At 37.8% G+C, this 27,521-nt stretch overlaps 1 protein-coding gene across 1 annotated transcript; it reads left to right on the top strand.

Annotated features, from left to right (window-relative positions):
• On the top strand, positions 1-27,521 carry LOC133815538 (protein DETOXIFICATION 45, chloroplastic-like). Its single transcript, XM_062248368.1, has 11 exons — positions 1-386; positions 22,442-22,540; positions 23,949-24,053; positions 25,221-25,324; positions 25,749-25,845; positions 25,939-26,039; positions 26,251-26,414; positions 26,653-26,724; positions 26,835-26,951; positions 27,055-27,149; positions 27,248-27,521. The coding sequence occupies exons 1-11, from the start codon at positions 1-3 to the stop codon at positions 27,387-27,389; spliced, it is 1,482 nt and encodes a 493-aa protein (XP_062104352.1). The 3' UTR covers positions 27,390-27,521.

Below are 27,521 nucleotides of genomic sequence, written 5' to 3' on the forward strand. Positions count from 1 at the left end.
ATGATGGAGTTTGTGGTGGTGGATACCTCGTCGTACTACAACATACTGCTCGGGAGACTCGCCCTGATTGGGCTCAGGGAAATATCGTTTGTCAAGCATCTGGCCATCAAGTTCTCGACTTCTAGTGGCATCGAGATGTTGAAGGGGGACCAGCTCGTAGGAAGGGAATGCTACAACATTTCCATGAGAGGAAAGAGTCAAATTAGTGCCCAGACACTTGTTGTTATTCAGGAGAAGGATGGATCTGTCTTCGAGATAGAAGGGGTGATCGACCCTAGAGTAGAAGAAAGGGCTGATCTTGAACCACTTCAGGAGCTTAAAGAAGTGGAGCTCGATGAAAAGGATGCCATGAAGGTTGTAAAAATGGGCAAGAACCTTCTGAAAGGGCAAGATTGCAATTAATTTGCTTCCTGAAAGAAAACCAGGATGTGTTCCCATGTTCGCACTTAGACATGGTAGGAATTAGTCTTAATGTCATAAGCCATGCACTAAACATTGATAAGAGCTTCCCATTGAAACAACAAAAATGAAGGCTCCTGGACGATGACAAAAAGAAGGCCCTCATAGAAGGGGTTGGGAGGTTAAAAGCAAATCGTTTCATACGAGATGCTTTTTATCCTGATTGGATCACCAATCTAGTTTTTGTCCCAAAACCCAACGAAAAATGGCGAACCTGTATCGACTATTCAGATCTTAACAAGGCATACACTAAAGATTGCTTCCCCTTACCTCGGATAAACCAACTCGTAGATACCACAACAGGTCACGATATCATGTCGTTCATGGATGCTTATTATGAATATAACCAGATTGCCATGCATGGATGGACCAATAACATACGAGCTTGTAAACGATAAAGGTTTGTATTGTTACAATGCATGCCTTTCGGGCTCAAAAACGTAGAAGCCACATACCAAAGGCTGGTATAAATATATGTTTTCTAAACAAATAGGGAATAGCATGGAAGTTTATGTGGACGATATGTTGGTCAAATCTAAACAGAACCATAACCATGTGGATGATCTCACTGAGTGTTTTGATGTACTTCGGAAATACAAAATTAAACTTAACCCACAAAAATGCTTGTTCGAAGTATCTTTGGGTAAGTTCCTTGGATTTATAGTAAACACACGGGGAATAAAGGTTACTCCAGACAACATTAAGGCGTTGATAGACATGCCCTCACCTCGAAAACATAAGGATGTCCAGAGCCTAACTAGACAAATGGTGGCCTTAAGTAGGTTTATCTCGAAATCTACACACCAGTGCATCCCATTATTTAACCTTTTAAGAGGGGGTAAAAAGTTCGAATGGTCGAAAGAATGTGAGCTTTCATTTCAAGACCTTAAGAAACACCTTGTCGAACCACCGATCTTGTCTAAACCTATTACATGAGAGATTTTGTACTTATACCTTGCTACAACCGAGCACGCCATTAGTGCAATACTAGCACGGAAGGATAAAAAAATATAAAAAAATGTATACTACATCAGCAAAAGATTATTAGGGGCAAAATCAAGATACCCATGAATGGAAAAACTGGCTCTGAGCCTAATACACACATCTCAAAAGCTCCGACCCTACTTCCAAGCATATCTTATTAATGTGCTAACTAACCAGCCACTGCGACAAGTTTTGTCCAAACCAGAGGCATCGAGAAGACTATTATAGTGGGTTATCGAACTCGGACAGTTCGAGATCACTTATCACCCAAGAATGAAGATCAAAGGACATGCTCTGGTAGACTTTATTTTCGAATGCACTGGGATCTCCAACAACAAAGTTGTAACCCCAGCCCAAAAGTTGTGGAAACTTTATGTCGATCGATCTTCTAACGAAAATGGATCGGGGGCAAGCATATTAATTATCCCAACAGGAAGTCGCTTCCACTCGACTCTAAGGTTTGGCTTTGAAGCGGCAAACAACGAGGATGAATACGAGGTGTTACTAGTAGGACTTCAAATAGCCAATGAGCTCAAAGCAAGGGCTATACATTGCTATAGCGACTCACAACTGGTTGTTAACCAAGTCTTAGGGGAGTATCAGGCTTGTGGTATAAAAATGGTTGCGTACCAAGAGAAAGTAAAAGCAGCACTCGGACAGTTTGAGTTCTACGCTATAAAGCAAGTCCCCCGGGAGAAAGATTTCAATGCAGACGCATTGGCAAGGCTTGCCACAACTAACGAGGCTGATACACTGAACGCGGTCCTAGTATAATTTCTACCGATCCTGAGTATTAACGAGCTCGATGAAGCAGAAGTATGCGTGATTGACTCACAAGAAACCTGGATGACCCCAATAGTTGAATACCTCAAAACCGACAATCTCCCAGTAGCCAGAATAAGGCTAGAAAGCAGATGTGTCAAATTCCAAGATACACTATTGTTGAAGGGAAGTTGTATAGAAGGAGGTACTCTATGCCATTACTTCGATGTGTAACCCCACACGAGGCAAAATACGATTTTGGAAGAAATCCATGAAGGGTTTTGTGGAGATCACACTGGGGGGGCATAGTTTATCGAAAAAGGATATAAGGCAGGGATACTTCTGGCCTACAGTCAAGGAGAACTCATTCGAATATGTCAAACAATGTGATAAATGTCAACGGTTTGCCTCAATTCCACGAGCTCTACCCACTGAGCTCCCCATGATGAGCTCCCCATGGCCATTTGCAATATGGGGAATTGACCTCATAGGCTCCTTGCCAACTAGAAAAGGTGGAGTAAGGTATGTTGTGGTCGCAATTTGACTATTTTAAAAAATGGACCGAAGCTGAACCCTTGGCCACTATCACCTTGAAGACAGTCCTAGATTTTGTAGTAAAAAATAACATCTACAGATATGGGGTGCCCAGAAAGATAGTGTCAAATAATGGGACCTAGTTCGACAGTGATCTGTTTACTCATTTCTGCAAAAAAAACGTGAAAATAAAAAGTTTCTCCTTTGTGGCCCATCCCGAGTCAAATGGCCAGGTCGAACCATTCAATAAGACTTTAAAAAGCTCCATGAAAAAAGGCTAGAAGAGGCGAAGGGGAAATGGTCCGAGGAGTTGCCTCAAGTCTTGTGGGCTTATAGAACCACAACACGGACTTCAACGGGGCATACTCCGTTCTCCCTAGCTTATGGATGCGAGGCCATGTTAACAATTGAGGTCGAAATCCCAACAATACGACACAATGCATACAATCAGGCCTCGAACCAATCTCAGCTCGAAGAAAGTCTAGACGTAATTGAAGAAAGACTAGATGAAGCCCAATTGAAAAATGTTGCATACCAGCAATGAGCTACTAGGTATTTTAACAAGAGGGTTCAAGATAGAAAATTCGCATTAGGAGACCTCGTGCTAAGGCGCATATTCTTAGCCACATGAGACCCGTCTGTTGGGGTACTTGTACCTAATTGGGAAAGGCCTTACCAGATCGAGTCTATTATTTGACCTGGAGTGTATAAGTTGGCGAGGCTAAACGGAGAATTGATATGCAAGCTTGGAATGGTGAATATCTATGACCTTATTACCAGTACTGTAGGAATGATGTTTTAATTGTAACCAAGAAAGTGCTTGATTTTTGACTTTTTTTTTCTTGATTTCGTTCAAAGAGTTGTGCTTTCTTTTTAGTGTTGTACTTTTTTTTGTTTTGCAAATCCTCATAATTCAAAAACCTACGATCACATTCATAGGATATTAATGGGGCATAAATGGTATACAATCATATCATATGTCTGAAAAAATATAACATAAAGAAAAAGAAAAGTAATGTCTGGATTATTAACCTGACATGAAAATTTATAAGTGTATGGATCATTAAAAAAACATGCAAGCTAAAAATGTCTGGATTATTAACCCGACATGAAAATTTATAAGTGTATGGATTATAAACCAAAGATGCGAGCTAGGAATAAACCAGGAAAACCTAACCGACAGTAAAAATTTGGAATTTTAGATAAACCAACTGCATACTAAGTCGACTCTGGGGCTGGAAAATTTTGCAAATAAGTTTCAACCTCGCAACCTCGAGAACATACTTGAGGATGAGGAAAAGTGACTAGAAAAGCAAATTATAACTAGACTACTAAAATTACATGCCAATTAAGTACTTTCAGGTACATGGTAAAAGTAAGGTTCGACCTTGACAATAACGAAGTCGAACATGGATACTAAACTTTGCATGAATGCATTGAAATTCAAACTTAAATCCAATAGATATATTTGTACGAATAAAAAACATATGAAAGCAAGTCCTTAATATTGGTAGGCTCAAAATATTTCATTCTACAAATATAAGGCATGAAATTAAGGCAAGATTTGGATGTTTCTCCAACTGCAACCCCGAGGTCTCTACTGCTTCCTTGGCCTCGAGCATGGCCTCCTCCTCCTCGAGCCGAGCCTGCCACTTGGTGACAAATTCGGCCTCAAATTTGGCATAAAAGGTGGTGTCGAGGTCAGGATTGTTAACCCAAATCTGATACATCGCCATGTCTACGGCGCGATCCTTTTTCGACTTGAACTCTTCCAGGAGACGAGCTTTCTCGCCTTCGATTACCTCAAAGCTCGCCTTTTTTTCCTCCTCCAACTTGGCATTTAGTTCTTGGATTTCCTTGATCTTGGAGTCCTTCTCCTTGATCTCATAATTCTTAGCCTCGACCTCCTCCAAGGTCACCGCCAGCGTTGATTCTAGATCTGACACCTTCTAGCTTTGAATCGAGCTCAGAAGGTGTCTGACCTAGAATCGAGCTTCGAATCGAGTTCCAAGGTAGCCTCTAGCTTCGAATCGAGCTCAGAAACCTTTAGAATGGCCACATCCCTTGCTACCACTTCTAGCTTCGTTGCTTTGAGTTCATTCGCAAGCTTCAACTGGGCATCTCTGGCTTCTTATGCAAGTGCCCTGCTCGCGATCACCTCGTTGTTTAGCATGAAGTTGTGCTGAACAAAGGAGGAAAATTCCTGTACAAAAAAATAAACACGAGTTATTAAAGGTACAATATATGTTAGTACAGTACAAGAGGGTCAAAGTAAGAATGACTAACCGAGAAGTTAAGCTTGCCACCCTTGTCAAAGATGGTTTGACATCGCGGCAGGAGGTTAGAAACTCCCGTAGTGGGGCTCTGAGGCTGCTGGGACTTTCACCCACCAAGGTCAAGACATTCGATCCTAGATTGACTCAATGCGACCCTGCTGCATTATCGAGCACAAACTCCAGAATGTGAGGTAAAATCGTCTAGAAACGTTCCCTCGCAGGTGCTTGTTTTTTCTGGGGTGCAGGGGCATGCTTGGCCGGTCAGACAACAGGAGGAGGCAGGGTGGTGGAAGGCACCACTGGCTTGATATTAGCATTTTCTCTGGCCTCAAGAGTGGGTTCGACAGCCTAACCCGAATTCTGAGTAACCGAGGATGGAGGAGCCACCTCGGGCCTTTTTGCAATCTTGGAGGGATGACTCCCCATTGGGGATGCTCATTGAGCACGTTGTCTAGGTATGAGTCCATGTCATCTAAAAAACATAAAGATCATACTTTAGTGATCGAGCATAAGTTTACTAAAAGAAACAAGACTCAAAGGATAATAGAAATCTAACTGGTACTTTTAACAGTACTGGAGCTCGGGGACCAGGAAATTCCTGTATCTTCTGAAGACATTGGGAGAATCCCATCTCTATATGTGGGAGATAGCCTCGAAAGGTCTCTATAGATATTGGTTTCGTATTGAATGCCAATCCCGTCCCAAACCTCGTTTAAACTATACATGGTTTGATACTGCCCTAACCAGCTATCGATCCTACGAACCCTAAGATCTACCCATGACCATACTAAGAAATTATTCCTGCGGTCCTTGGTGAGGACCATAACCTCGGGTTTGTGCTTAAACCAGGAAGGGGACCACATGGAGGAATCGAGCACAACTTTACCTCCATCACCCAAGCTTTGTGAGGCTTCATCATGAGCTTCATTGCCCAAGACAGGCCGATCGTGTTGGCGGGAAGCAGGGGCATGAAACCGCGAGCTAGAAGATCTCCTCCTGGCAAGGAGTTTGTCAATAGGGAGGGGCATGTGTTCCCACCTTGAATATTTGCGATATGTCGAGTCATCCATGGGCTGGCCTTCTTCTAAAAGGCTGCAGGCCCAGAGCCGGTCTTCGTGAAGGAGGTAGGACAAGGAACTTCGACCATACGGCAGTTGAATCATGGTTGCCCTATGTTCTACCATCGTTTCTGATGGGGTGGGGTAGTGGTAATTGGCTTCAAGAACAAATAAATGTGAGTGTCTCGAGCCTAGCTATTCAAGGGAAAAAGGGACAAGTATGTTGAATACTTACACATGCGTTGGAAGGAGTAAAATCTAGAATGAAGGAGGTCGTCTGTCCAGAAAAATGCGAGCTCGAAATTCACAGGGTGATTTGGCATATCCTCGAAAAGTCACTTTTCCTTCAAATAGCTCGATAGGTAGTAAAAGCCATGTCCTCCACGAGCTCGAGAAGGGTTGCTCTTGAGATAAAAGAGATACAATATCTCTTGTGGTAAGGGTCCTTCCCACTTCAGCTCGTGGTATAACAACCTGAGGGCTGACAAAACCCAGAAATAGTTAATCTGGAGTTGGAATAGGGTGAGCTCGACGAAATCCAAGAAGATCTTGAAATTTGACTTCAGGGGTAGCAAGGCCCCAGCCCTCAAGTGCTCGCAACTCCAGGCGGCGAGCTTGATTTTACAGTTGAAATTTCCATCTCTCGAGGCGAAGCAGCCCCATTCGTTCGAGGTTGCTGGCCAGCACATCAGGGTGCCAGAGAACCTAAGGTTGTGATATGCCAGCAACTCGGATATCTGGCTGGTAGATGAGACTGAGCTCCAGTAGTGCTCAGCCTCGAATAACTCCTCCTTTGAGGTGGGGACTGAGAGAGCATGGGAGGTGGAAGGACGTGTTGAAGAGTCTTCCATTAGAGAGAATGAGAGTACACCAGGCTCGAAGGTGACAATGACTTTGAGCTTGGGGTCTAACGGAACAGGCTTGATCTCGAGGTCTGGATCAGGATAAATTGCCACTCAGAGTATCTTTCTCTTTTTCTCCTCAACCTTTTCTATTTAGCGTCGTAAGCGTACTTGAATATCCTCTTGCTCACAACTTTCTTTGTGCTTGCGTATCAACTGCTGGTTTCAGGTGAAGGGCGATTCAAGACAGGAAGTTGATGGGAGGTAAGGGATGGCGAACTTGGGCCCCCACCCATTCTCAGGGTACTGTGACATCTAACAAGAAACAAAAGGGTGAGGGCCCAGTATATTGGAAATTATACGGAAAGTATAATTTTGATAGCTCGAGCTCGAAAGCTTGAGATAACGAGATTGCCTAAATCAAGACTGTAGCCTCGAAAGGGCGAGATTAACTCGAATGTGATCCCCGAACTATTGTAAGGTTCGGGCTTTAAGCGGTACTCACATGAGAGTGGGGAGGTTGATGCCAGATTTTCTGAAAAAAAAAAGCTGGCGGTTACTCAAAAAGGTGATATTTTTGGGATTTGTGCATTGTAAAACCCCTATTTCTTAAGCTGCATGAAACTCTTTTTGGCCAGAAAAACCCCATTTATGCATGTTTATACTAGAGAATTTGGGTCTAATACTGTGATTTTGATTACATTACAATAACTTGGATTAGAAGTTTGCCTAACATTGATCAAACAATCTTATAAAACTAGTGGAAAACCAGTAAATATACTCATGGTACAGAGGAAACACGTATAATATATATACCAAAGAAAGAGAATCAAGACCAGAAACTTACGCAAAGTTGTCTGTGGAAATAATGAGATCGACGACTGAAGGAACGGTTGCAAGAAAGACCTCATAGAGTCGAAAGTGCTGGAGTTAATTTGTTCCTTCGATTTAGAGAACATGCAAATAAAGAAAAAAAGAAGAAGGGGGCTCTGGTCCATTCTGGTTCGGTTTTTCTTTTCCTTTGATAATGAAATAAGAGTGAAGACGAAGAAGAAAAGGGGTATATATATTATATATCCCAGAGGGATGTCAAAGGTCGGACAAATCTCGACCTTTGGTTTGATTTGAAATTCGATCAGACGGATGGGGTATTGGAAACAAAAAGTTGAGATATGAAGAGACGTGGGCAGAAGTAGGGAGTACTCAAGTACTCTGTGTGCAATCCTTAGCTGACGCGTGTCCATACTCGAGTATGGTAGGTGGCACAATTTTTGAAAGAAGAAGTTCAAAAGTTTCCTTCTCATAGGATTCGAACCAATACTTTTGAGTGGGAAAAATGTTACACCCAAATATCGAGAATAGAAATTATGGTCTCGAAAGACAAGCTCGTAAAATGTAAGATGGAAATAAGCAATTGTGCCACGTCATCAACATTTATGCGGATTGGGTTTGGTAGTTTCGTTTGGAATTAAGATGTCGACGATGGAATTTGTGAGATCGGAATGACATGTGGTCTCGAAGGTGTTTCGAGGTTACAAGTCAAGGTCGAAGCTACAAATACAAGGATTCAACACTTGTATAAATTTCTTGGTTTATTCTTATTGGTGATTGAATAACAGTCAGGAAGGTTCGATCCTGAGCATTGCAAGCTCGAAGAGGATTATCTCGATAAAGTTACTTGATAAGGACGAGGTTAATAGAAATGACGAGCTCGTGATGTTGGCCAATCTCGAAAGTATATAAGTTATATGTTTGAGGTCGATAATCTAGTTTGAATACAGTTACTGTTTGAAAATCCATATTTCTTATGGATTTGTTGTAATCTGATAAAGAATTCCAGTTATCATGGGATATTATGTAATTAATGCATTTATTTGAATTTATTTAAAATTTGAATTATAATTTCCCGAAATAAGAGGGAAGATATTTTGTAAATCAGTCTTTAAATAGACTAGAGAAATTCATTTGTAGGAGGCTAGATTTTGGTACTGGCACTACACCAAATACCCATTTCCATAACACATCAATATAATACTAATAGAAAAGTATTATTGTAGAGTATTATATTGGGAAACTTTTTATGTAAAAAGGGCGGTAATATATTCACATCCCGTCACTTAGAATTTTTTTTTCATTTCTGAGACTTGAGAATCCCGAGACACCCATCTCCTTTCTCTTCCCCATTTTTGAGACCCGAGACCCCCATTTCTGAGCTTTCCTTCAACATTTCTGCCCATTTCCTTCAACATATCGACACAAAGAAGAGACCCATTTCTTCGGCTTGGTCGTACGTCTCCGAACTCCTCACTCTCTCTTTCTCGTCTTTCTCTCTCTCTCTGTCAACCTTCGATTTCCAGTCGCTGGGCTTCTCAAATTTTTTCTTCTCTTTGGTCTTGGCAAGCCAGGTAAGTAATTAGTTGTAGATGTTAGATTTATCAGCTTGAATCTCATAGAATCTATGCAATCTGTGGTTTTCAAAATTAATTTTCAATTTTGCATGTGTTTTCGATTTTGCATATTGATTTTTCATTTATTCTCCCTAAATCAGTGTTAAAGGATTAAAGATCTACTCCTACAAAACTCCTCCCGCTGTGTCCAAAGTCTCCGTTCGTCTCTGGTCATATACGACGTGGCTCTCTATTTGGGTAAGGCTTAGATCATAGCTTTTATGTTGGTTTTTTTTTTTTTCTTTTCCTTGTTTTTTTGATTGTGTTTTATGTTACGGTGTTGGGATAAAAGGGACATTTTTATTTTTCTATACAAAATTATATGTTTCTCAAAAGCATGTGTAAATTCTGCTTAAATAAATTAGATTGCTTCTACTCAAGGGGTTCTTTTGCCCTAGAATAGTTAAAATAAGTTATATCTTGATTTATTATATTTAAGAATCATGTATCATTTTTCAAGGGTTATCGGCACTTGAGAACCAATTTGATGAGAGGTAGGAAGGTAACTAAATATTTTTCAGCCAAACTTCGTAATGGAAACACAAATATTTTGCAGAGCTTTTTTCATTTGAATTACATCGACCAACAAATGGAAAGAGCCCAAGAATAGTAAGTTTCGTATTAACCCACTGTAGAGTCCAAGAACTTTACTTATCTAATTGTTTAGTAGTATTATAGTATGTTTAGTGTTATCTTTGTTACTAGGGATTTTTGGTTCAGACCAGGAATTATTTGGACACTCATAGTAGTACTTATAGATTTTCTAAGTTTAATCTATAGTTTAAGAATATTAAGTATAACCTAAGGTTTGATTATATGACTGATATTCAGGATAGTATTTATTATATTATAAGGTTTAGACATCAACCAATAGGATTTTAAGGACATGTTATGAATGGTAATTAAGGATTAAGTATTTTTGGAGGATTAAATTAAATAAGGGTAAAGTTTGAATGTTATAGGGCCAGTCAACAGCTTTGAATACGTTGAGGGCTTAGTCAAGGCTGTTTACTCCATTCAAACTTAGCTAAAAATGTGTAATTTCGTGTTTAATTATTCAGCATGTGCCGATATATCGCAGCTATAGGGGGCGATATATCGCAGCACGTAAATACGGAAAACACGAGACGATGCACGGTCGCCTCGGGCATATTGGCCCAGGCGATATATCGCCTACAGGGGGCGATATATCGCCTCCTCCAGTATGTTTTCAAATGTTTTTGAATTCATTTCCTTTCAGCCATTCAAACTCCTTCAACAGTCCAGCATCTTTTGAACGAGTCTTCAGCCTCTGCTGAACGATTATTCAAATGATTTTCACCTAAAAAGCCATTATCTTTATTCAAGTAAAATCAAGATATTTTCATTCCCAAACTCTATAAATAGGACCTAGTACCCAGCCATTATTCACCATTTGCTCTAAGTTCAGAAGCTGCTAGTGTTAAGTGAGTGTGAGAGTGTTCTGGTTTGGGGAAAAACTATAAGCTTAAACATCATAAGCTTATCAAACACTTTGGGAAGTGAGTTCTATAGTATTTCGGTGGAGGTTAGATTGATCTTGCAAATCTTTGAGGTAACCAAAACTCTAGTTCCTTTCTGTATTATGTTTCCTTTCTCTTAGTCTTCTACTCAATTTCCTAACCTCATTCTTATTTTGGTTAGGGAATCCAAGTTCTTAAGCACTTAAGTTGTGGTAAGCATATTTTCTTTTAATGGTTTAGTCTTCCTATTCTCTTTCATTTCATCTCCTTTCTTTAGACTCACTCTTGTTCATTATGGTTTTAGGAGTGTTCCAAAAAGTCCCAACTCAGTCCATTTTATCCCGGTAACTTTGGTAAGGAAAATAGGCTAGAATCTATATGTTTATGTTTATGTTATGATATGTTATGAATGTGTTATGAATTTGTTATGCATGTGTTTGTTGTAGGCTTGGGCTTATGCCCTATTTGACTAACAAGACCCCAAAAAGATTGTGGGCATATGCCTATTTAGCTGGTAGGACCCCACTAATCTCATGGGCATAAGCTTGTTTAGTCTATGGGACCCCAAGTGATAATGGCCATTATAATAAGTGAATTATGTGTTATGATATGTCTTTACGTTATTATGAAATTATGTTTATGTTTATGATTGTGTTAGATTTTTCCTTGCTGGGCATTAGGCTCATTCCTTTCTGTTTATGTGCAGGAAATAAGCTTTAGAGGTGGAAAGATTCGTGACGCTTGGAGGATGTGTATCGATGATGAATGGAGTCAAGGGGCCGAGCGTTATTCGATTCGAGGATGTAGTCTCCTTTTAATTTTTATGGTTTTATGTGTATTTTCCGCACCAATTATGTAATGTCTTTTATTTTAAATCATCTTTTGTTTTTAAAGACAATGGGATCCCATAATCCTTCTTAGCATTCTGTTTATTTGTAAATAACTCTTATTTTGCAAGTTACTCAATAAATTATGGTATTTTCGTAAAAATGTAAGATTTATGTATAGTTTCGTTAATGGTCCAAATAGTCTAGACTAGTGGGTCATTACAGTTGGTATCAGAGAAACGGTTCTTTTGCATGAAGTTCTCCTCGATACACACGCTCAAAGCTCCGAATCGGACCGCCAAGTAAGTGTTTAAGTTACTAGTTATGTTACTTATGTGTATAGCTAACACCTTAAGTGTTTATGTTTTCAGTTAAGAATGAACGGAGCTTTAAGCAATGAGGATATTCGAGCCATTAAGGCTTTAAAAAGAATAAGGGAGCCAAGGAACACCGTAGGAGCACTAGAAAAGACCACTCGAAGATTGATCTTGTTCCACAAAGAGATAGGTCACCTTCAAGAGTCTAAGCAAATCATGATGAGAGCTGCAGAACAATATGTCCTAGTAATTAGGCTTTTAAAAGATTTTCCTTCAGCAATTTTAACTTTAGAAGAAATATGGGAGAATATAAATAAGGATGATGACTTACAAGCAGCCCTAAGATATTATTCTCTCATACTTAAGTTCACCTATGATTTAGAGTTTCAATTCACTAATGAGCAACAACATAGGATCTTCTTGAATCTTCCCCGAGGAAATTTTTAGGCTCAAGACAATGATGATTATAAGGAGATAGATAATGATATGCTAGATGAAGGATCGGATGTAGAAGATCCCGATTTTTAAGAATACCTAGCTTTTCATTGTTTGTTTTGTTTATTTCTTTATTTTATGATTGTAATAAGTGAAAATTATTTTTCCAAATTAATTTCATGTTATTTTATCATCATGTATGAGTTTGATTTTATTTTCGCAATCATAATAAGTAATAAATAAAATGAATAATGACCAAGTTCAGTGAGGGTGGATACAAATCAATGAACCAAGTTTCCTTATTGAGAGTTAGGGGGCCTTAGTAGTGGGAACGATTTTACTGATCCCAGCCCTCCCTCAATATGGTTAACTTTGGAACAAAGATAAGTTTCGAGCCTGAGAATTAAGTCATAAAGGATGACTAGAAACACACCTAGAAAATAAAGATGACTTGTTTTTCTAAGTATAGAAACCCGCTCTAATAATAAATAAAGACCTATATAATTTTTCATAAGAAGTCATAATAAAAATGTCCGAGATATGTTGTTTTAGAATAAGTTTTTTCCTTAGAGCCTATTAGGGTAAGTTCTAACAAGTTCTCGACTGTTAGAACTTTTGGTGAAGATGTCGCTCCGAAGATCTGCACGCACCAACGGAAACGCCTCCAACATTGTTCCAACGACCAATGATGCCCTCCAGTTCAGAGAAGAGGAGTGCGTGCTACTACTAGCCGCAACGCGCCGACACCGTCAGCTGACAACACCGCGGAAATCGCTAGACGGCGACAACAAGTCGAGGAACTCTTGCAGCAACAACGTCAACAGGCGCAGACTCAGCCTCAGCCTCCACCGCAACCGCAGCCGCAGCTACAACTAATGGCTCTAGCACCCCAACAAGTTGGTCCATATGGGGGATGGCCAGTGACGAACTACGCACCACATCCAGTACCGAATATGGAGTCAGTGTATGAAAGATTCCGCAAGCAGCACGCTCCAAACTTCGAAGGGACTATAGACCCCTTTGAGGCAGAAGAGTGGCTAAGGAATGTGGAGCCAATTCTTACGCACATGAACCTCAGTAATACGGACCGCATATCCTGCGTCTCGTCATTACTCAGGAAGGATGCCAGAATATGGTGGGACTTAGTTCAGCAGACTAACGATGTCACCACCATTATATGGACAAGATTTGTGGAACCATTCCACAAGAAGTATTACTCCTCGGCAGTCATCGCTAATGGTAGAAGAATATGCTCATCAGTTCAATAGATTGGTCAAGTTTGCACCAGAGTTGGTCCCAACCGACTTTACGAGGTTGACCAAGTTCATCAGAGGACTTAGACCAAAGATGGAATTAGGGGTTAAGTTAGCAAACCTGGGAACCCCTACCTATGCCAATGTTCTAGAAGCGGCAATAGAAGTAGAAAGGATTCAGATGAATGTTAGTGAGGAGAAGAAGGATTAAACGATGGTTCCAGACCAAAGTCTTTGCCTTGACCCAAGGAGGAACCCATGCTAGTAACAAGGATTTACAGGTCAGATCCTATCCTCGATAGTATATGTTCTAGTATCGCTTGATTGGTAGCAGTATACTCGTATATCTCGTTAGGAATGATAGAAAAACTAGACAAACCTAGTGAAAGATTTAGAACTAGGTTTGTAACCGAGTTGCCTTCGGGCAAAGTAGTTCTATCATCACGAATAGTACGAGGCGTACCGATCAAGATTGAGGACATAGAACTAGAAGGAGACTTGATAGACTAGTGAACAAGGACTTCGACGTAATACTAGGCATGAATCGGCTAGCACGGCATGGCGCAACGATCGACAGCAAACGCAAGAAGGTGATGTTCGAAACTCCTGACGGCCAGAGACGATGCTTCATGGGACAAGCTTCAGGACTACGCACCCCGTTAGTGTCATCTCTCAAAGCTCAAAGAATGATGGAGAAATGATGCCAAGCGTTCTTAGACAGCATCACGAATGTGGAGAAGGAGACGTCACTTAAAGTTGGAGATGTTCGAGTTATACAAGAATTTCCAGAAGTTTTTCCGATGACTTGCCAGGATTGCCGCCAAATCAAGAAATAGACTTCATGATAGAATTAGTACCGGGCACCGAGCCTATCTCTAAGGCACCATACCGGATGGCACCTACGAAATTCAAGGAGTTAAAGACGCAGCTACAAGAACTCCTAGACTTGGGTTTCATTAGGCCAAGCCATTCACCATGGGGAGCTCCGGTAGTATTCGTGAAGAAGAAGGACGGAAGTATGCGCATGTGCATAGACTACCGTGAGCTGAATAAAGTAACAATTAAGAACAAATACCCGCTACCTCAGATTGATGATTTGTTTGATCAACTCCAAGGCGCGACTGTATTCTCTAAGATCGATTTGCGGTCTGGGTATCATCAGCTCAAGGTAAAGGGAGAAGATATCCCTAAGACATCCTTTAGGACTCCTTATGGACATTACGAGTTCTTGGTTATGTCTTTCGGTCTTACTAATGCGCCAGCTGCGTTTATGGACTTAATGAATAGGGTCTTCAAATACTACTTGGATAAATTCGTCGTTGTGTTCATCGACGACATTTTAATTTACTCCAAGGATGAAGTGGAGCACGAGGAACACTTGAGGATGATTTTGACGCGATTGAAGGAGCACCAACTCTACGCCAAGTTCAAGAAATGCGAGTTTTGGCTCTCACAAGTGGCGTTCCTCGGGCACATCATATCGAAAGACGGAGTTGCAGTAGATCCATCGAAGGTAGAGGCCGTGAAGGATTCGCCTAGACCAAAGAACGCGTCGGAAGTAAGAAGCTTCTTAGGGCTAGCAGGTTACTATAGAAAGTTTGTAGATGGCTTTTCTAAGATAGCCACTCCACTCACCAACTTGACCCGGAAGCAACAAAAGTTTAACTGGAACGATAAGTGTGAAGAAAGCTTCCAATTGCTTAAGGATAAGCTTTGCTCAACACCAGTACTTAGTGTACCGATACCTGACGATAAGTTCGTTATCTAATGCGATGCATCAAAGCTAGGATTGGGATGTGTGTTGATGCAAAAATGACAAGGTGATAGCCTACGCCTCACGTCAGTTGAAGGAGTATGAACAACGCTATCCAACTCATGATATGGAGTTGGCAGCGGTGGTCGTTGCATTGAAAATCTGGCGCCATTATCTTTACGGAGAACGGTGCGAGATTTATACGGACCACAAGAGTTTAAAATAATTCTTTACGCAGAAGGAGCTCAACATGAGGCAGCGCAGGTGGATAGAATTAGTCAAGGATTACGACTGTGAAATCCTATACCACCCAGGGAAGGCGAACGTAGTTGCCGATGCGCTTAGTAGGAAAAGCTATGGGAAATTAGCAGTCTTATCCGGAATAGAAAAGCCGCTACAGCAGGAGCTTATCAGTGCCGGAATAGAAGTGGTTGTAGGCAAGCTGGCTAACTTGTCTATCCAATCAAATCTACTAGAGGACATACGGATAGGTCAGAGACATGAGGAATCGCTAGCACCACATATGGAAACAGTCAAAGAAGGCAAGACTACAGATTTCTCAATATCCAGTGAAGTTTTATTGAGATATAAGGATCGGGTATGTGTGCCAGACGATCAAAGTATTAAGAACACGATCCTAGAAGAAGCGCACAATACCCCATACTCAGTTCATCCAGGGTCTACCAAGATGACTCATGACATCAAGGCAGTCTATTGGTGGCCAGGGATGAAGAAGGAGATAGTGGAGTATGTATTTAAGTGTCTGGTATGCCAACAAGTGAAAGCGGAGCATCAACGGCCTGCAGGTTTATTGCAACCGCTTAGCGTACCAGAATGGAAGTGGGATGATATAGCCATGGATTTTGTGACGGGGCTACCAAAGACGAACAAGCAGCATGATTCCGCTTGGATAGTAATAGATAGACTAACCAAGTCGGCTCATTTTCTGCCTGTTAGAACCTCATGCCCGGTAGACCAATATGCAGACATCTACATCCAAGAGATTGTATGATTGCATGGAATCCCCAAGACGATAGTGTCAGATAGAGGATCAACGTTTACGTCAAGATTTTGGAGAAGCTTACAGCAAGCTATGGGTACTAAATTAAGCCTTAGTACAACTTTCCATCCTCAGACAGATGGGCAGTCTGAGCGTACAATTCAGATTTTAGAGGATATGCTACGCGCATGTGTACTTGACTTCGGAGGATCGTGGAACAAGTACTTACCGCTGATCGAGTTCTCGTACAACAACAGCTACCAGTCGACGATCGAGATGGCACCTTATGAGTTGCTATAAGGAAGAAGGTGCCGATCACCGTTGCACTAGGACGAGGTAGGAGAAAGGCAGCTTCTAGGGCCCGAAGCTGTTAGACAAGCACAAGAAGCAGTAACGCTTATTAGACAGCGTATGCTTGCTGCTCAAAGCCGTCAGAAAAGCTATGCGGATACCAAGCGACGCGATGTCGAGTTCCAAGTTGGAGATCAAGTCTTCCTAAAGATATCTCCTATGAAGGGTGTTAACCGGTTCGGGAAGAAAGGCAAGCTCAGTCCCCGATTCATAGGTCCTTTTCAAATATTGGATAAAGTGGGACCAGTTGCATATAGACTAGCCCTACCGCCAGCACTAGCCGATAGTCACAACGTCTTCCACATTTCGATGCTACACAAATATGTGTCAGACCCATCTCACGTCCTCAAGTACGATACCATAGCGCTCCAAAAAGACTTAAGTTACGAGGAACGACCGGTTAGCATCCTAGATAGGGGGATGAAGAAGTTACGGTCCAAGAGCTTTCCTATAGTTAAAGTCCTATGGAGCAATAGTTCTGAACGTGAGGCAACGTGGGAGTTGGAAGAGGACATGCAAGGCCGGTATCCGGAGTTATTTGGTAAGTAAATTTCGAGGACGAAATTCTTTTTAGTAGGGGAGAATTGTAGAGTCCAAGAACTTTACTTAGCTAATTGTTTAGTAGTATTATAGTATGTTTAGTGTTATCTTTGTTACTAGGGATTTTTGGTTCAGACCAGGAATTATTTGGACACTCATAGTAGTACTTATAGATTTTCTAAGTTTAATCTATAGTTTAAGAATATTAAGTATAACCTAAGGTTTGATTATATGACTGATATTAAGGATAGTATTTATTATATTATAAGGTTTAGACATCAACCAATAGGATTTTAAGGACATGTTATGAATGGTAATTAAGGATTAAGTATTTTTGGAGGATTAAATTAAATAAGGGTAAAGTTTGAATGTTATAGGGCCAGTCAACAGCTTTGAATACGTTGAGGGCTTAGTCAAGGCTGTTTACTCCATTCAAACTTAGCTAAAAATGTGTAATTTCGTGTTTAATTATTCAGCATGTGCCGATATATCGCAGCTATAGGGGGCGATATATCGCAGCACGTAAATACGGAAAACATGAGACGATGCACGGTCGCCTCGGGCATATTGGCCCAGGCGATATATCGCCTACAGGGGGCGATATATCGCCTCCTCCAGTATGTTTTCAAATGTTTTTGAATTCATTTCCTTTCAGCCATTCAAACTCCTTCAACAGTCCAGCATCTTTTGAACGAGTCTTCAGCCTCTGCTGAACGATTATTCAAATGATTTTCACCTAAAAAGCCATTATCTTTATTCAAGTAAAATCAAGATATTTTCATTCCCAAACTCTATAAATAGGACCTAGTACCCAGCCATTATTCACCATTTGCTCTAAGTTCAGAAGCTGCTAGTGTTAAGTGAGTGTGAGAGTGTTCTGGTTTGGGGAAAAACTATAAGCTTAAACATCATAAGCTTATCAAACACTTTGGGAAGTGAGTTCTATAGTATTTCGGTGGAGGTTAGATTGATCTTGCAAATCTTTGAGGTAACCAAAACTCTAGTTCCTTTCTGTATTATGTTTCCTTTCTCTTAGTCTTCTACTCAATTTCCTAACCTCATTCTTATTTTGGTTAGGGAATCCAAGTTCTTAAGCACTTAAGTTGTGGTAAGCATATTTTCTTTTAATGGTTTAGTCTTCCTATTCTCTTTCATTTCATCTCCTTTCTTTAGACTCACTCTTGTTCATTATGGTTTTAGGAGTGTTCCAAAAAGTCCCAACTCAGTCCATTTTATCCCGGTAACTTTGGTAAGGAAAATAGGCTAGAATCTATATGTTTATGTTTATGTTATGATATGTTATGAATGTGTTATGAATTTGTTATGCATGTGTTTGTTGTAGGCTTGGGCTTATGCCCTATTTGACTAACAAGACCCCAAAAAGATTGTGGGCATATGCCTATTTAGCTGGTAGGACCCCACTAATCTCATGGGCATAAGCTTGTTTAGTCTATGGGACCCCAAGTGATAATGGCCATTATAATAAGTGAATTATGTGTTATGATATGTCTTTACGTTATTATGAAATTATGTTTATGTTTATGATTGTGTTAGATTTTTCCTTGCTGGGCATTAGGCTCATTCCTTTCTGTTTATGTGCAGGAAATAAGCTTTAGAGGTGGAAAGATTCGTGACGCTTGGAGGATGTGTATCGATGATGAATGGAGTCAAGGGGCCGAGCGTTATTCGATTCGAGGATGTAGTCTCCTTTTAATTTTTATGGTTTTATGTGTATTTTCCGCACCAATTATGTAATGTCTTTTATTTTAAATCATCTTTTGTTTTTAAAGACAATGGGATCCCATAATCCTTCTTAGCATTCTGTTTATTTGTAAATAACTCTTATTTTGCAAGTTACTCAATAAATTATGGTATTTTCGTAAAAATGTAAGATTTATGTATAGTTTCGTTAATGGTCCAAATAGTCTAGATTAGTGGGTCATTACACCCACATACAAAATAATGACATTGGCAGCACTTTTCTTTTTCTTCATATAAACGTGTTCTGTTAGATTTTAAGCTTAATTATATACTTGAATAATAAATCTACTCTTTTTTTTTTCAATTGGAATTTGTGAATTTTGCTATGTTTTTTAAGAATTAAGTTTGTTTTTTAATACGATTTTTTTTAGAACAGTAGTGTGGTTCAGTAGTTTTTACTTCACACAAATGAATCAATATAGAACATTATATTTAAAATTAGAAGTTGACTTTGTAGGTACTGCCCTTTTATTTGTTGGCTAATTAAGCTATTAAAATTTGGTTAATTTGATGTCCAATCTGTAGTTGACAATGACAATGGATTTTTAGTGGTAATGTGTTTTCTGAATAAATTAATTTGGCCAAAAGATTGAAAAAGACTTACAAAACAGTGCAAGTGTTTCTCAAACCATATATATGTATGGTTACAAAATATAGTGGTAACTAGTTGTTTATGTATTCATCATCAATCACGTTGGATAACATATAATGTAGTTCTCAGAGTAATTCATTTCCCTAGCTTAATGCATTATCTTTGTTTATTTCAATGTAGAAGATTCTGTTAATATTTGTGCTATTTAATCTATTACTTATTTATTCGTTTTCAACACTAAAAGCTTATTCTCAAATAGTAGCAATTGATCACACTATCTAACATTGTTTTATAGTTATGCTCTACCATTGCAAAAGGCTCGCATTGTTTTATAGTTAGTCTTCACGTTCTCTACTAAAAGAAATTTTATTTTTTTTCTTAATTTGAAACTTTATACATTGCTCACATAGTTGATTTTAACTTGTATTTTTCGTCTTCTAGTTTGATATGATTTGGGCTTTGTGATTTATCTTGCATTTCTTGTCTATTGGTTTGAAATATTTTTTTTTATGGATAGCTTGAAATGTTTGGACTTTTCTCTTTGTACATGTGTATATATATATATATTTGTTTCTATGTTTTCTTCTTTTAATTAGCAGTATCATGGATATTTGTCACAATAACTTTGTGATATTATCGGGAATGCAAGCATAATTTGGTGACCTTATTTAATTTTTTTTTTTAAAGATTATTTCTTTTTCACTTTTCTCTTATTTTCTTTTGCTTGGATTTTTAGAGGAAAATATATGTGTATTTTGAAAAAATAAGGATTGATAGTTTTCACATGTGAAATTGAACTGATCTGTTTTCCTATAGTTATACACAAATTTTGTCATTTTGTATGTGAAGTTTAGAGATAATGTAAGGAAAGACTGCTCCTTCTGTTGATCCTAAAGCTCCATAATTCATAACTCAAGATGTAACTTTGGTTATGGTATTTATTTTTATTGAATAACTTTTATTTGAGTCCCAATTGTGCCTTGTTGATATTTAAATTTGGTTATGGTATTTATTTTTATTCACAATAGATGTCCGTGCATATGATTGGAGCAGAAAAAATAGGGTACATTTGTTGTTTAGTTTGTGTAGATAACCAACCTTAATGCAATTATAGTGTCTCAAATTACTTGGGATTGCAATATGCATGAATATAACAGCAGTCGGAAATTACATTCCCCATAAGACCAACCATCTAGGGGACTCAGGAACAAAATGTAGATCAACCAGTAAGACAATGCATGGAACAAGTCCTTCAGATAAAAAAATAAAAAAACTCAGAAGTTAGTCCCTTAAATTCTTGTATGTTTCATTGAAAAATTCAGTTCAATCACATAACATACACATATATAGTGATATAGGAAAAAAATAAAATATGTGATTGTAATCACTATTTACCAGTTAGAGCTAATGATCTCCAACTTATAGTTGTCCCTATGATAAAGGCAAGTGATCCTCCAAGAACAATCATGAGCGGAAGAACAAACAAGCAAACATATATAAGAATTTAACTTAGATCATTGTGTTTGATTTAAATTAGGTTATATTTTTGTTGTTGTTTGTCTTCTTTGAGTCTCGTTAACGAAAATCTAGATAGATTTTTTTTCTTTCAAATCACGACTTATTGTTGTCTATCACAACTGAATTGATATGTTGCTCCTTTTAAACATAAAACTTTATTTCTACTGTTTGGTTTCTGAGAGATGTGTTTAAAATGAAAGGAAAATTTTATTCCCTGTTGTTGTGATATTTTAGGGAATCACATATTTTTGAAACCCTTTTGGTTAATATCAATGTTATAGTTGGTAACTAATTATTTGAAATGATAAATCATTTTGGAGATTTGGGTTGAGCATTTTATTTTATTTTTTTATAGTAAACACTGAATTTGATCACCAACACTCTTGATATTTGAGTCTCATAACTTAAATCATACCAATGTATAATTTGACTCTGATTCTAGTAGTGTCATCATTCCAATGCATGATTTGATATTGATTATAGCTTTATAGAACTAGTAATAGCCATTTTCATGGCTCATATTCTGAGGGATATATTTTAAGAGCTTTGCTTTCCTTTTAGTCATTATAGAGATAGCAAAACTAGGAAAGTTTAAAGATTGATGAGATGTGTAATGCATTTCCAAAATAGGGAAAATAAAACTTGTATTACAAGGCTATAGAGCCATCATTACTTAGTATACGTGGCTCATATATATACACACATAGAATTACATGGGTATATACAGATTAGAATGCTTTACTGGTTATGGAGCTGAATTAGTACATACTTATGGGAGGAAAGTCTGGTGTTTCCATAGCTAGAACTGTATTTTAATCTATTACAACAGATATATTTTAATTACGAAAAGTTCTCATGTTGAAGCTTAACTAAACTAGAAAACATAGGTACACTACATAAAACACCACATTCCATAATACATGAATATAATACTATTGAAAAAGTATTATTATATCTTTGGTTAAAGAAGCGGCAAAAAAAAAAAAGAAACAAAAAAAGGCAGCATACTTTTGAGAAAGCCCGCTAAATTCTTGAACCAATTTTTAGAATAGCATATTCAGCAAGAAAGAAAAAGAGAAATAACAATACTTAGTCTCTCTCTCTCCCACGATCAAGTAGACATCCATCTTAGATCTTCCTATTCTTTGTTGTAATCGTCTCTCTCAACTTTGGCAACGACCTTTTCCCTGTGTGAATTGCTTTAAAGTTCTTTTTGTTCTTCTAGAGAGTATATCACTTTTCTTTTTTCAGACTGATGATTGGAAGATTATGGTTTGTTGAGAAAAGAACAATGACAAGAAGCAGAGAGATTGAGTCGTGTTATGGTCTGTGCATCTTTGGCAATGAAAGGTACATATGTTTCATCTCTATTAGTAACAATTGTAACATCAAGATAATTTCTCTCCTATTTTTCTTTTATTTAGAGAAATTTTTGTACTGCTGCAATTCTGAAATCTATTCCACTGATTATTCTTCTTTCTTTCTTAGTGGCTACTATTTCACTGTTATCTAGTAGATGTTGATCATAACTCAAGTTTGTTTGGTACTTTTCAGTTGTCCACTTTCAAAATATTATATGATCTATAGTAAAGCAACAAAAGCACTGATATGTCTGATGTGTCTAACATTTAAACATGAACTATTAAGATTATGATAACTTCTATTATTTTGATTATGTCTCATATATTTTATTGGCTAGCTAAGATTAGGATACCTTATATTGTTTTGATTGTGTCTCATATATTTCACATATTTCTAGGATATCTTTGTTATGTTATTACTGTGTATGAAGTTTTTTATTTTCATCCATTACTGCGGCATGGGTAGTGTTGTGTGTTGGAATGTATTGAGGGAATGTGGAATTATATATATATATATATTGAATGAATCTTGTTGGTTTGTGTTTACTTTCTAGTGGGGGAGTTAGAAGGTTTTGTGGTTGTAGAGTGATTAGTATTGCGTGGATTAATGTAATCCTTGTCTGGTCCTTTGTTCAAACTAAATTAGTCTCTCTGGGATCTTTAAATAACTCTTACACTTATATTTCATTTTTCAATAACTTGTACTCTCATTAAGAAATGTAAACCAAACCTTCTTTGACATTTTTACCATTTTCTCGCTTTTGCAAAATAATTCATTTAAGTTTTTCATTTAAAATTTTTATATATTACCATGATAAGGAAATGCGTTGAGTCTTATTTGCTTAAACTTACTATTTATATTTATATAATTATACAACAATTAATGATAATGGATATGGTTCTTAGTTTTTCTTGGATATGGTTCTCTATTTCACCTTTTTACATATAAATTTGGTTATTTAAATGTTAAATGTTATATGAAACTACAACTCGCTCTTGGTCAGTAAATTTATAAAATTCCTTGACACTTCTATATATTTTATATTCACTACATCAAAGCTAGTACATGACAACATCAAAATGGCTCTGATTGAGTTAGCTGACAGAAAATCCAAGGTGGAACATGCATCTATAATTTGTTTTCTCTACAATAATCATATGGTAATCTCAAGCCTGCTTTTCTTTTTATCTTTAGGCCATTCATTCCATATCAACTAAGCTTCAATTTTACCTTGAATAATGGTGCTCTTATGAATTTCTAACAAAACAAAAGACTAGGAATCACAGTCTTTTTAAAGTGTACTAGGAAGAGGGCATACAAAAGATGTTAGCCAATCTTTTTTGTTTTTTTTTTTTTGGGTAGTGATCTTCTTTTAATTGTTTTTTCTGATGTATAGTACAATCTTTCCAAAGCTTCTTTTTGCTTCTTTCACTTTAACTTTGTTTGCCTTCAATGAAGATTGGGCGAAAAAAGGTCTAGTTGAAGCAGCAAAGAGAAGCTGGTAAAAGGTCAATCCCCTATTTTTTGTTGTGTTATTTGAATTTATTTCTTTCTATTTTAAGTAAAACATGTAAGTGGTTGACAATTAGTTTGATTCGGGTTAGGATTAACAGAAACTTAACTCAATCTGGTTATTATGCTTGACCACTTTCACATCAACAGAATAATGCCAAAAACTTCCCCCTTTCATACAAAAAAAAAAAATAGAGAATAGAACTAATGCAACAAAAAAAAACATAAATATATATATAGATATATATATACAGCTTGATTCATAGAGAGGGAATGCTGAGAGAGTGAGCCAACTAGCCTAACAAAATTTCTATATAAAACATAAAAACTGAATAAACTACACACACATACAAAAAATGCTTGTAAATATACAGTAGCATATGTAGACAAGCTTTTAGATTTAGTTCTTTTCATTGCCTCATTTTGTTGAAACTTTTTAAGTCTTGGTCAACACTATCATAACATCTATAAATGTAAATAGACTTCTTAACAAAACATTCTATAGCCATTAAGCTTTTGGTTTGACACTACACCAAATACCCATTTCCATAACACATGAATATAATACTAATAAAAAAGTGTTATACTAGAGCACTATAATGGGCCACTTTGTGAAAAAAAAGGGCGGTAATAATACACCATCCCGCGCCACTTAGAGTTTTTTTCATTTTTGACCTGAAAATTTGTGAGACCCGAGAGAGAACCAATTCTCATACATTTTTTCCCCTTCTCCTTCTCGTCTCTCTCTTCCCTTTGCCCTAGCCGCACTCCTGTAACCACCATCATCCTCAGCTCCGACCACCTAACCACCATCCTCACAGCCATTTTTCTCCGAGCCAAGCTCCAAATCTCAGGCACCCGTGAACCCAACCCCCGAACCAAGTGACCCCAGGTGCGAGCCCACCATTGCGTGCCTTCGACCCAGTGCGACTTCCATTCGCGGGCCACCACCAAGCTTACACCGTTGAGGAGAAGATGAAAGGTTCTTTTCATTTTCCTTACGACACTTTGTTTGTGATTCATCGCTATCTCTCGTTTCCTTGAACTGTGTTATCTGATCATAGTGAAGTAATTTAAAATTTCTTAATAATAATAATAATTTAGGGATCTGTCCAAAATTTTGCATGTTTTTTAAGCTAAAGCCCTTTGTCCATAGCCGAGAAAAAGAAGAAGAAAAGATGCAGCAGAGAAAATCCACATATGGAAGGCCTACTGGAACGAACGGTTTCGATTTCTCCTACCACATGGTCGTTGAATCTAGTGAGTTTCATCTCCTATTTCGATTCAATTCAATTTTCATTTTAGTTTTTAGTCTGATTTAATCTCTTTTGTTCTACCTCATTAGACCCGACTTTGGTTCTAATGTAAGTTATTTTTATTTGAATTTGAATTTTAGGGTAGCAAAGAGTAGCTGAAGGAAAGTCCCACCTCTCTAAGCTAATTTTTGTTCAGGCATATATGAATTGCTTGCTTGTAATTTCTGCAAATCATTACAGAAATTTCATCAAGTAGTTGCTTCATTTTACTTAGCGTAATTTGTATTTTAGATTTCATAAACCATTCAATTTGACAGAACTATTGAAAATCATATATTTTGTCTTCAATTTATTGTCCTTGTGTTCTTTTCCATTTCTTCAAAGTTTAACCACTCTTCTTGTCAGTTCATGTGGTGTTGTGTATGCAGGTATTGGGAATCTTGTAGCTATGATTTTGTTTCTCATACTTATGTATTCTTTCCAATTGGGTGCAACTGGTGCAGCAATTTCCACAATTGTGTCTCAGTACGTGTTCTTTGACTAGCATTGCAAATTTTCTTTAGTTTTTGCAATGATAATCCCTTGACATAAGATCTTGCTCGAATGTTTATATTTCAGATATGTTGTCACCTTCTTAATGCTATGGTTTCTAAATAAGAGAGCAATACTACTGCCTCCAAAGATGGGATCATTACAATTTGGAGGATACATAAAATCTGGTAAATTATATGAAGATGCTTTCTTGTCTTACAATTTGACTGAAGCATAACCAGTCAGTTGATATAGTATGTTCTGTTTTTTAGTTTACTTTTCTTTAGCAAAAATATTACCTGTTTCTTTGTTTTAGACATGTTGACCGTTTTCTTTGCCTGTTATAACTAAGGTGTTATATTTTTATTTAATTCTTTCATATATTTTGGAATGTTATAGGTGGTTTTCTTCTTGGAAGAACTCTTGCAGTTCTAACAACCATGACTTTGGGGACATTAATGGCTGCTCGTCAAGGTCCGGTTGCAATGGCTACTCATCAGATATGCATACAAGTATGGTTGGTTGTTTCGCTTCTGGTTGATGCCCTGGGTGCATCTGCACAGGTATTATCTCTTTCTTTGACTTGTATTGCTTGTTATAATGTTTTGATCCTACTAAAGTTGCCCTTGTTTTTGACCACTAGTTTTGGCAATGTTCTGCTTATTATTATTGTTTTTTTTTTGCTCATACTGGTCAATAATAGAGGGATACTTTAGTTTTAAATCTGTTGAAATTTCTCCCTGCATAGTCAGCGTCTGCACATGATTTGTCTCTGATGATTTATGAGTTGTTTACTTGTAGGCTTTGACTGCAAGTTATATGTTTAAAGGTGACTATAAGACAGTGAAGGAAATTGCTCACTATGTGCTGAAGGTAAGGTCTTTTTTTCTGTGTTAATTATTTATCGAGTTTTCTTGTACCTAAATATTTTTGAATGTCCTACCCATTGAGTTTTTATACATTTTAATTTAACTATCTATCAGGTAGGATTGCTCACAGGTCATGCCTTGTCTACAATTTTGGGTCTATCTTTTGGTTCATTAGCTACTTTATTCACCAAGGATGCTGAAGTACTAGCAATTGTTGGTACTAGAGTATTGGTATGTGTATATTTGTTGTTCATAAGTCTAATTGCTTTTCATTTGCCTTTGGGTAACTGGCCATGTATAGACTTCATAATGATGCTCTCTAAAACTGTTACAGTTTGTCAATGCTAGTCAACCTCTGAACGCACTAGCTTATGTTTTTTATGGTCTCCATTATGGTGCTTCGGATTTTGCATATGCTGCTCGTGCCATGATATGCTGAACTTTTGAAAATCTCAGAAATTTTATTTTTTAGGTCTGATCCGAAGATTGCATATTTTTCTCATTTTGACTACTGTTTTTTTTTCATAGATGGTGGTGGGAGGAATGTCTTCTGCATTTTTGCTATATACTCCGACAATCATTGCTCTTCCTGGGATTTGGTTAGGGCTGACTCTGTTTATGGGTTTGCGGGTGGTGGCTGGATTTTACAGGTATGCATACAATATTTGAGTTCCTTTTTCTTAATTAAAACAATAAAAGACATAAAATTTATGATGAAGCATGAACTATGGGATTTTCAAACTCTTATAAATAGCATTCTATATTGCTTGCTATAATGTTTTGATCCTACTATGTGCTGAA

The sequence above is a fragment of the Humulus lupulus genome, chromosome 2, assembly GCF_963169125.1.
Source record: "Humulus lupulus chromosome 2, drHumLupu1.1, whole genome shotgun sequence".
Classification (NCBI taxonomy): domain Eukaryota; kingdom Viridiplantae; phylum Streptophyta; class Magnoliopsida; order Rosales; family Cannabaceae; genus Humulus; species Humulus lupulus.

Bases quoted from the DNA above. Each gene is read 5' to 3' on its own strand.
- LOC133815538 (XM_062248368.1), top strand. From the start codon at position 1: ATGATGGAGTTTGTGGTGGTGGATACCTCGTCGTACTACAACATACTG. The intron at 26,725-26,834 runs GTAAGGTCTTTT...ACTATCTATCAG, and splicing joins TTGCTCACTATGTGCTGAAG to GTAGGATTGCTCACAGGTCA. The intron at 27,150-27,247 runs GATATGCTGAAC...TTTTTTTTCATA, and splicing joins GCATATGCTGCTCGTGCCAT to GATGGTGGTGGGAGGAATGT.